General features: G+C 39.0%; 1 protein-coding gene across 2 annotated transcripts in view; it reads left to right on the top strand.

The window, feature by feature from the left end:
- Mettl14 (methyltransferase like 14) overlaps positions 1-11,425 on the top strand; it is a 31,750-nt gene that overhangs the window by 761 nt on the left and 19,564 nt on the right. Inside the window, exons 2-3 of one of the 2 annotated variants that reach the window (XM_005386800.2) lie at positions 9,635-9,723; positions 10,444-10,531. In XM_005386800.2, coding sequence (XP_005386857.1) covers positions 9,635-9,723; positions 10,444-10,531 — 177 coding nt within the window. Of the gene's footprint in view, positions 1-9,634; positions 9,724-10,422; positions 10,532-11,425 lie in introns of both variants that reach the window. The other variant, XM_013515267.1, reaches the window with a different exon arrangement.

Here is an 11,425-nt window from a genome sequence, read left to right as displayed (position 1 = left end):
TATTTGAATTCTTACTCTGTATTAGCCCTAATCTTTGAAACAGGTAGCATTGCCCTCACGTTGTCTTCATTGAATACTGAAATAAGGTTCAGAGGTTAAGTGATTTTTAAATCCCTATCACTCACCTGTCGCCAGGAAATTGAACCCAAGTTTGCCTCTCCACAGCTTGTGTTCCAAACGTTTGTCTTTCACTGCTTCTTTTGGTTGACTCTTGCTGATTAGGAGGGTACACGTGCAGAGAATACACATTGTGCCAGTTATGCTTAAAATCAGAAGCAGTTTCCCATTTTGCCACGCAGATCAAAAAAAAAGTTGTGGGGAGAAATGTTCATAAGTTTAATGAGCCATTTTGCTGTTTTTAAGCATTACATCTTAGATTTAGTAGTGGTAATCGGACTGAAACTTACCTTCCTTTATACTGTAATAGGTAGATTTGTGGTGCCCTTTCTAAAATGGGGACATTTTGAATCAGATCTGCTCCTTTTTGGAGTTAAGATCTTGGATAAATTAAGTATCTTTCTAAGTCATCTTCTCAGTTTTATCATACTTTTAGAAATGTTCAGTGGCTCTTTGTTGCAATCCCATAAGATGTTTTACTCCTTAATTTTGAATTCAAAGCTCTGTTTCACTCAGAATACACCATAGAACATTTATTGTTTTACATTGAGCAAATACCAGAAACTCGAGCAGGTGCTGGCAAATGAACTCTGAATGATAGTGTCCTACCCTCTAAGAGCTTACAAAGTGTATAAAATTGATAAGTGCTGCCATTTATCTTAATACTTAATGCCTTCTACTTATGTATCAAACTTGGCTAAGCTTTTATCATTATCTTTGATCCTAGGAGTCATGTTCTGCCTTTTATAGATGAAAAAAGTGAAGCTCAAAAAAATTTAAGGTACATGTTCAATGATACAAAACTGTTAAGTTTGCAACCTGCAGTTTTAACATAGACCTGTCCATGCTCTTTCTAGTAGAGCTAGGTGCTTCCTGGTCTTCTATTTGGATAGGAACTCCAGTAAGAATGCCTGATAGAATCAACAATAGACATCCACTTCACCAGTTTAATTTAACCTCTGCTTATTTTTGTCTACATGAACAAGGCAGACTAATTTATTGCTTTCAAGAATATGATTTATACTATACACACTTTATGATTTTAAAAACTGTCCTCTTTTTCTGAATTGCGTATCCTCTGTGGCACTGCTCAGAGCTTCATGATGAAATCTGTACTAATCTCCTTGCCTTAGATTCTTCCATAAAGTCTGTGTTTATATGTTGATTGTCCTGTAGAATATGAACAGTTTGTTTGAATTTCAAACATAACTGGAAGTATAAACTATTTTCCACCTGTCAGAATCATTCTTAAATTAACATGTTCTTTTCAAGATATTTCCGATTGTCTTTAAAAAACTATTTTTTATTACTCTAGGTTTGTGCTATGTAGTGATTACAGTCAACTTGGAGGATTAATACATATACATGTCACATCTTGATTATTTTTATTCACCCTGCCCCTATTATTCTTCATGTTAGGTTTGGCACCAGTTAGAGCAAGAGACAGAGGTAGATAAAATAAGCCTTTATTGCCAGTGTAGGAGGGTTGCAAGAGATTGCAAGGACCCTTGGAAGAGGGAGCTGGGGAACAGGTTTTTATTAGATTGGACTGGAGGTGGAGTTAATATGGGCAGTTGATGTATCATATCTCAGGGGTATTGGGAGTTAGTTGGCACGTGCACAAAAGGGAGTAGGAAGTTTATCTCGGAATCTGAAGAAGAACAAAGAAGTGTGTGTCCTGGCCAGTGCCATTTTTGGGATTCTGGATGTCTGTCATTCCCATCTTTTTGTTGTTAAGGGGTGATGACTCTCAAAATGCTTCCTGCTGATAGGGGGCATCATGATGGGGGCTGTTGTAGTCTTTGGGATGACAGGTCAGGCCCATGTAGAAGCCATGAGTCCTTAGAGTCCTGGCCAAGACTAGTAACTCTGTAGTGGTGAGGGCTTGTAACCTAGACTGGAGAAACCTTGAAAAAAGAAATTTACAAAGGTGAGGTGTTATAAGCAACATGATGCTGATCATGGTAAGTGGACTAAGGATGGGGAAGTAAGATAGGTGCCCATGAGTCAAGAGTTGATCCTCACCAAGAGGGGGTAGACCAGTGGGTCATCCATTGTGTTTTTTATCTACATACTTGTGAAGCTTTTTTATCTTATCCATGATGATACCTGATTGGTTGACAAAATAGCAGCATTTTTCTCCTGCATGGCACACGTTTTTCCCTTTTTAGCTGTTATAACATCCAGTGCCCCATGGTTTTGGAGCATGACCGCTGCCAGGAAGTTAGTTGATTTGGTTTTGGAGGGTGACTATGGACCCTGAAACTTGTTTAATGTTGTCAGCCAAATCTTTTGACAACTTGAGTAGAAATGAGTGGCTTTGTTAATTGTATTGTATTTTTTTTTTTAGGAGAAAGACCAGCTGTAGTGTCATTTAAGGCTTCCTAAGTATAGTTAGTGAAGGCCTTGATATATGTCATATAACACTCTCTAGAGAAGATCTGGTGGTTTTTAGAAAAAATGAATCTAGCGTATTTATTGTTACTTTTATCTGTATGGTCACTTGGAGTTTGGCAGTCTCTGGGCAAGAATGAACCAATTACGGCATTGCTTTATATACTTTTCTGTTGGATGTTCAAAGCCAAGTTAAAGTGGGACCTGTATTAATTAAAATTAACTTTTTGCTGCCTATCAAGGTCAGTTAAATCTCCTCAGGATTTACCTTGGAACCATGTACAATACCTCTCAGTATTTTTGTCAGTGTCAGCCCTCTGGGTGAGTCATGGCCATGGCTTGACCAAGTTACTGTCTGTGAAAGTTTGGGAAACTTTTTCTTTCCTGATGACTCTCCTTAGGCACACTCTACACTGCCGAATCACTTTCCTTTGTGGTCCCATGATCTCCTTGATCAGAAGATCAGGGACTCAACTGAGTTATACAGTGTCACAGCAGAGGTTCTGTTATGTCCTGAGTTTTTATTGACCTCAGAGGGCTAAGGCAAAAATATTGGCTATCCTTTTTGTTATTGGCTATCCAGAAGAGGTTAATGACATTATATTATAATGGGAATGGTGAACTTAATTATTAGAATTTTATCTGAGTATTAAGCACCTTGAAATGTAAAGTGTAGCCAGAGAACTGTTACTTCTTACCAATCATGGATGTTTTAGTAGTTGAATCCCTGTAGAATGTTAATAGGCAATAGTTATATAGTTTTATAAAGAAAATTTGAAATCAAAAGCCATTGTGGTGAGAAGGAAGAATCAATCATTGTCTAAGACTGAGGCAAGCTGTCCTTGAAAACCTGAAAGCAAGTAAAATATAACAAGATGTATTATCTGGCGAAGTTATCTTAAAAGCTGCAGCTGGCATGGGGGATGTCAAAGCTAAGTTTGTTATTTTTTCCCATTCCTGAATATAGTATTGGAAATACGTTTTATATATTTTTTTACATTCCAGAATTGTTCTTACAGAAGTAGGCAAGATTGTTTCTAATGAAAACAATGACTTTCAAATGATAATACATAAACAACAATATATATGACATTTATAAAACCAATTTTGACATGATTTTGACCAGCTGGCAACCTTGATGGAAGCATACTCTTAGACAATGGCTTAAGAAAAATTTGTGGAGCTCAAATAAAACGCTGTTTACAGAATGAACAGAGAGATAGACGAACAAAAACACATACATGAGACAGTTTATAATTAGTAGAGATCTCTTATAAGAAGAATTTGTAAAAAAATAAAACTCTTTTGTCTATAATTGATATATTTTTAGTACTTTATTTTGTCTGAAGAATACCAGCAACTTTTGTGTCCCTTCTCTTTATGTAGTTTTTAGCTCAGTTATTTCTACATGTTCTCTCATCTACTCAGACCTTTTTTTTCCAACAGTGTTTGAGGGATCTCTCTCTGTAAGACTTACACTCTGTCACATGTACTGAAACCTTCTTTTATTTTCCAACCGTGTTCCTGGGATCTGTCTCTATACAGTTTACACACTGTCACACGTACTTAGATGTTTTTCTTTTCCAACAGTGTTTTTTATTTTTTTAGATTTGAAGGGCTAGAGAATGAGAACAGGACAAGGAATAGGAGAGAGAGAGAAAGCAGGAGAGGAAAAGAGAAAAAGAGAACTAGCAAAAGAGCATACGAGAGAATGAGAGCAAGAGAGATCAGACAGGGAGAAGTGGTGTCTGTGGTCAGCATAGGCTTGTGCTGGTGGAAGAGTGGAAGAGGAAGAAGCAGTGGAGGATAGGGAAAGGGAGGCAGATGGGGAGAGAGACTGAGGAGGTGGTTGAGGATAAGGTGGTGGAGCTGCACAAACAGAAGGAATGTTGTCCAGTGGATCGAGAGGACTGTCAGGTTAGGGATTTTGAGGTGGGGAGCAGTAGAACCTGGGATGCTCCACACCCCTGAAGCAGAGAGGTGCACACCTTGAGGGCACAAAAGCTTGTACATAAGATATTTGACCATTTGCCATTGTGGTAGCAGAAATTGCCTAAATCACAGAGGATATTAAACAAAAGTATACTCTTCAGGCCAGTGGCTGTCATTATCAAGTTTGTACTGAGGTCAGGCCATCTGGCAGTAAAAAATTAGCCATTTTGGTTTTACTGTGTCTCTGAGACTGAGGGTGTTTATACTGGCTGTAAGACATGTGAGTGGAGTGTGTTTTGTGGCTGGGAAGCAGTGTTTCCCATGTTGTGACTGAATTAAAGATGAGCCAAAGGCAGTGAGCTGAGGGCTAAAAGCTGGGTCACAGCCCCTTGGAGAATCGTCTCCCATGTCAGGGTGTGAGCCAGCAAGAAGTGCCCAAATCTGTCCTCCCTAGTTGTCACCAAGTGGGAAGGAGAGCGTTCTGAAGGACGTTAGAGAGCCCTGATGTGGGCCCATGATTTATGAGAAGGAGGCAAGAACTCCCTGAGCAAAGAGTGGCTTACCTGTGAGAATCAATGTGGACTGGTGTTGGATGAAGGCTGGCAGTGGCAAATGTAGGGGCAAGAGAAAGAGGAAAGGGTGGCTTGTTGGCAGGGGGAGCTCAAACTAAGGGGGCTAACCTCTTAGGAACCATATGCCCCAACTGTATCCAAGTCACAGCACCAAAGGTGTTAGGTTTGGCACCAGATAGAGCAAGAGACAGAGGTAGGTAAAATAAGCCTTTATTGCTGGCATGGGAGGGTTGCAGGAGATTGCTAGGACCCTTGGAGGAGGGAGCTGGGGAACAGGTTTTATTAGACTGGACTAGAGGTTTAGTTAATATGGGCAGGTGATGTTAACTCGAGGGAGTTAGTTGGCGCATGTCCAAAAGGGAGTAGGAAGTTTATCTCAGGGTCTGAAGAAGAACAAAGAAATGAGTGTCCTGGCTGGCACCATTTTTGGGATTCTGGATGTCTATCACTTCAGATCCCCTTCTATCTCTACAGACTGTACCTCCCTGTTTCTTGACGTTGCTCTTTAATTTAGCTCTTTATTTATATTTTGGGTCTTTTATATTACAGAAACCATGTGACATTGAATCTTCTTTGACTTTCCGCATTTAGTATTATGGTCTGAAAATTCATCAGTTTTCCTACAAATAATTTAAATTTATCCTTCTTTATGGCTGAGTAATATGCCATTGCTTATAGGCACCACATTTTCTTTATATATTTAGCTGTTGCTGAGCATAAAGGGCCCTTCCATGATTTAGCTGTTGTGAGTTGTACTGCTATAAATATGGGTATGTATCACCTTTGGGAAGATACCCAGGAAAGGTATAGCTGGGTCAAATGGAATTTCTATTTTTAGTTTTTTGAGGAATCTCCAAACTGATTTCCATAGTGGTTGTACTAGTTTATATTCCAACCAGCAATGTAGAAGGATTCTTTTCTCTCTACAGCATTTTTATTTTAACATAGTAGCCTTTTTTACTGGAGTAAGGTAGAATCCGAAATCTGTGTTGTTTTGTTTACATTTCTCTAATGGCCAAAGATGCTGAATATATTTTCATATATTTATTGGCCATTTGTACTTCTGTGAAGTTGTTCATTTCAGTTATCCAGCTTTTGACTGGGTCTTTTATTTTGGGGGTCTATTTTTTTAAAATTCTTTATATTTTCCAGCATTATTACACTGTTTGATGAATAGCTGGCAAAGAAAAAAACAAAACAAAAAACAAACCTTTCCCATTCTGTAGGTTGTCTCTTCGCTCTGTTGGTTGTTTTTTTTTGTGTGTGTGTGCTAGGAATTGAACTCAGGACCTTGCACTTGTTAGGCAGGCGCTGTGCTGCTGAGCTATATCCCCAGCCCTATTTTCTTTACTGATTCCTACACTATATTGTATTTGTTGCTGACTACTTTTCTGTTTGGTTCACTGTTCATTTTGCTAGGTGTATTTTTTTCCTTTAGGCTCTTGAGTGGTTGTTGGTGTTATTGTCACTGTCAAAGATTTCTTTGTGTACTTTCTCCAGTGCTAGTTTGGTGGTCATGAGTTCTTAAGATGCATTTTGTTGGGGCTGGGGATTTAGCTCAGCGGCAAAAGCGCCTGCCTGGCAAGCGCAAGGTCGTGAGTTCGGTTCCCGGTACCGGAGAAAAACAAACAAACAAAAACAAACAAAGATGCATTTTGTCATGGAAAGTATTTCTCCATCAATTTTGAAAGATAATTTTGCAGAATATATTAATCTGGGCTCAAAGTTGTTCTTTTTAGGGCTTGAAAAACTTTAATCTCTCCTAGTCTTTGAGGTTTATGTTGAGAAATCTGCTCTTGCTATGATAAGCTTGCCTTTATGAGTGATTTGATGCTTTTCTCTAACAGCTTTCAGTATTTTGTCCTTGAGCTGAAGTTCTGGGGTTTTAACTGTGTTGTGTTGTGGAGACATTCTTTTCTGGTCATGGCTACTTGGTGTTCTCTATGTCTTGTTTACCTGGAAATTGAATTCTTTCCCTAGGTATGGAAAATATTCTGCTGTGATTTCAGTAATTTTTTTTATATCCGTTAATGCTGTCTTCTAAGCTTTTCTTAACTCCTGTAATTCTTAAGTTAGGTGTTTTTTGGTTTTTATTTTATTGTTTTGGAGTCATTTAGCAGTTGTTGGATTTCCCTTCCCATAGTTTTTAAGTATCTCTGAGTACATGATCTGCCGTTATCACCCTTATTTTGTATTTGTCTTTCCTCACAGTGGTCATTTCTGCCATCCATACTTTCAGTAGCATTTTTATTTCTTGAATTTCTGTTTGCTATCTTTACTAAAATGGTCATGCATATCTTATATGTCTTGGTTAGTTCACCCAACTTTTTATGTCTTCTTTACATTTGATCATTTTATCAGTTAAGTGTCATTATGTGTTTAATTACATTGGAACTGTGTCTTTTATCCCTTCAAACATGTCTGTCCTTTTGTTTTTTTTTAACTTTTTATTTTCCCTATATCATTGCACTTGGATTAGCTTTTGGGGACTTAAGAATTTTTGGAGGCATTCTGTTACTTGTTTTCTCACATTTCTGTTGTTTTTTTTGTGTGTGCTGAGAGTTGAGAATCAATTAGAATAGAAAACCTTTTCCCTAGTATGGCGATCTCTCTAGGTAGTGCATGTTCCCTGTGATGTGATCCTTGCTTTGGTTATGGTTAGGCACTCTGCAAACTACTTAGCATAACAGAATTAGACGCAGTCACTATGTTGCAAGTAGAGAACCACTGCCAGTTGTATCAGTATCTACACATCAACCGTGTATCAGTCATGTGAATTAAGACTTGTTTTTAACAATTTCATCTTTTTTTTTGTAACTCCTAAATATCGTGATACAGTGTTACTGAAAGGTAGGATGGCATTTAAAGGATGAAGGGAGGAAGGAAAGGACAAAAAAGAACATCAAATAGAAGAAAGAAAAGAGATTGATTTTTTTAAAAATTTTTTTTATTTTTTTAATATCTGGAGTAAAGGGATGATGGAGAGGAGGTCTGAGAGAAGATTGGTGGGGGCAGGAGAAGGGATGCAGAGAGGGAAGTGTACCTGAGGAGTAAGGGAAGCTGTGAGAAGATCAGAACCTGTTGTTATGTTGATAGTGAGCATGTGTTTGAATCCTCTGTACACAGTTTTTGGGGAGGGTTATCCTGACTTGGCCATGAAGGACACTATTTAGGTTAAAGCGCTAGTTAGTTCTTGTTCTCCTTTTCACATGTACACCACCGTGATGAAAGGGGAAAAGGAGAAGAAAGGAGAGAAAGGAATAAGAAAAAAACCTGCATAGTTACAAAACACAAAGTTAAACTGTCCTATCAGTCCTGTGTGTACTACAGTCTGGATTCACCCGCTGCACTCTTCTGCCAGCGTCATGGCGAGGATCTCGACAGACTGTTGGGTCTGGCTACTTCCACCTCCGCACTCCACAGAGCATCACTGTCCACAGTCGCCTTTTCTTCTGCCCCTTGTCAGACCACTCCCCACCTCTGCACCTCACTGACCCAGCGCTCCTCCTAAGATCTGTTCTCCTGCCTGCTGGTGACAGGCTTGGGGGTCTGTGTGCACCTCTGCGCCCACTCTCCCTCTGTAGGCAGTGTTCTGAGTAGTTTCAGTTTCATCCACGTGAGCATGGCACCTGGACGTTTTGACCTTTGTTTTAGGATGGGACACTTTCATTTGAGAAAAGTGAGGTGAAGGAGCAGTGTGGCTTGGCCAGTACCCAGTCTTTCATTGATTTCCTAAGAGGTTTTCTCAGTCTCTGCTCCCTTCCCTCTGTGATAATCCCAACCTCTTTGGTAGCTTTTTGTAAGACTTTGTTTAGGTGCCCTGTATCATGTCCTCTGGCTAAGCCAGCTTTTGGGTGGGGTGGGAGGTTCCTAATGGGCTCCAAGCTGTGTGTGGTAGGCAGCACACCTAGCCGGCACAGAACTCAGTGGTGTCTGGGAGAATAGTGGGAGACTGCCTGCCTTGGTGCTGCTTGAACTACTTTTCTTCCTGAGGTTTTTCCTGTTGCCACTGCTGCCCACTCGTTCACTGCCCTGAAGCATGGCTTTCTCAGCACGCAGCACTGTGTCCATAAATCAGGACTTTGCCCTCATTCCCTTTTTCTCAAGGGCCCCCCAGTGCAGCTCAGTCTGCTCTGGAGGGTTCCTTGGCTTTCTGTTTCTCTGGTGCCCTCTTCTGTGAATGTGTTGCTTTCTGGCCCCTCCTCCCAGAGGGAAGGGTGAATAGACTAGGGGCCTATCTCAGGGATCCCAACCAAGGCTGCGCCCTCCCTCAGGGTGTTAGGTCCTCTCCCAAGATGGCATGTTTAATGGACCTAAGGTGGCGGAGTGCTGCATCCAGAGTCTGCCCAGCTTCCCTTTCTGACTCCCCATAATACTGGACTTGCTCTGGTGGACTTGTCCTTCAGGTCAGCTTTTTCTGTCTGGCTTTGTTTGCTGTCCGTTTCTGAGTACTCGCACTCCCCAGTGCATGTCCTCCAAGCTTTCCTTGTGCACCTCTTCTAGTCGGCCATGATGGATCCCCTCCATTTTGTCGTTTAAATGATTTTATTCTGCAGCAAGTGCCTAGAAAGGCTATCCAGTGCATTGTGATTGAATTTTTGACTTTTGCTTCTTCTCAGTTGGGAGCAGAAAGTGCCGACAGCATTGGAGCTGTGTTAAATAGCAAAGAGGAGCAGAGAGAAATTGCTGAAACAAGAGAAAGCTGTAGGTCAGTTAAATAATTTTTTAGTAATATATTAATATTGTAAAAAGATCATTGTTTAATAACCAACTACATGTATGAATGTACTATTATAAAAAGCATCAAAGATTTTAAACACAGCTGTTTTTTTTTTGTTTTGTTTTTTTTTTTCTGGGCTGTGGATCAACCCCTGGACCATGCTAGGTAAGTGCTGTACCACTGAACTACATTGCCATCCCAGAAATACTCATTTCTAATGTCAGTTTATAATTGATGAAATATTTAATTTTTGAATATGTGAAGTTCCCATTTATAAATAGAAATGGAATGTTAGACTTAAGACTTAGTTTACGTATCAGAAATAAACCTTTAATTATAAATTGCAATTTTATGAATTTATAGAATCAGATTTACCCTAAACGTGGTATTCAATTGATAGTTCAGAAACCATTTCATAAATTTTCTGGTATTTTAGTTTATCAACTTGGACATCAATTTTGCTTAAGATAGATTAAAATAATACATAATTTAAAAGTTTCTTTTTATAATATGTCACATAGAGCAGCTTCTTACAGGCTTGTCAGTCAGGTTCTGTAAATTTTTGGGTACTTTATAAAGTGGGGAAAAAGATGCTATTTAATCAGGAAAAATTTATGTTGTTCTGTGTTTATATTACTTAGTATTATGAGTCAATGCTACACACATATTACACGTATTTGTGTGCAGTTCTTCCATTTTACTTGTCAGGGCTTCCTATGATACTTCTGCTCCAAATGCAAAACGTAAGTACTTGGATGAAGGAGAGGTAGATGAAGACAAAGTGGAAGAATATAAGGTAAGTAGGAAATGAGATAGTTTTACGGTGAAGAAAAAAATAAGCCCTTACAACAGATTCACATCCAGAAAAACAAATCTGATGGAAAGCTGAACATGAAGTAGGCTAAAATAATTGTCAGGACCATACACTATCAGTTACTTGAGGCCTTTAGTAGTTACAGAGCACTTAGCATAATGCCTGGTAAACACTGATAATAATATTTTTTTTAAGAAGAATGAAGAGATAAGTGTATCAAAAACTTTGGGTGTTGGATCAGATTGTGAGAGGCTGTGGTCGTCCTTTGTGTGGTATTATTCCATGTTAACAGTTCAGGATAACTAAGCTAAACAACCAAAACATTTTGCTAACTCATGAGCACTGTTTCTGAAAGAGGTCAAGAACCCCAACTGTTAAGATTGTAGTTGCAATGTTTATTTAAAATGAAGGTACTATGGACAGAAACTTACCTCAGTTTTTTCAAGTTAATTGTATATATTTATTAAAATAAGAAATACATCGTTTCAGTAAATCTGTAGCAAGTTCTGTGATACATAACCTAATCGCATATACTAGAATACCACCTCAGGTGTTAACACTTTGATATATACGGTACTTATATGTAACTTAAATGTTTGTGACTGTATTCAGTTTAACCATATACAGTTGCCGATATGCTTAACATTTCTGATGTATAAAACAGTTTTCTAATGGAAATTAATGGCCCTCTTAGTGGTCATACCTTTCATGACTCAAGCTGCTACTACTACTACTACTACTACTACTACTACTACTACTTCTTCTTCTTCTTCTTCTTCTTCTTCTTCTTCTTCTTCTTCTTCTTCTTCTTTTTCTTCTTTCTTCTTCTTCTTCTTCTTCTTCTTCTGTCTTCTTCTTCTTCTTCCGCCTTCTTCC

This window comes from Chinchilla lanigera, unplaced genomic scaffold, assembly GCF_000276665.1.
Source record: "Chinchilla lanigera isolate Chin_1 unplaced genomic scaffold, ChiLan1.0 scaffold00027, whole genome shotgun sequence".
In the NCBI taxonomy this organism is placed as follows: Eukaryota; Metazoa; Chordata; class Mammalia; order Rodentia; family Chinchillidae; genus Chinchilla; species Chinchilla lanigera.
The sequence above is the reverse complement of the archived record's forward strand: the minus strand, read 5'-3'. Positions and strand labels throughout refer to the sequence as shown.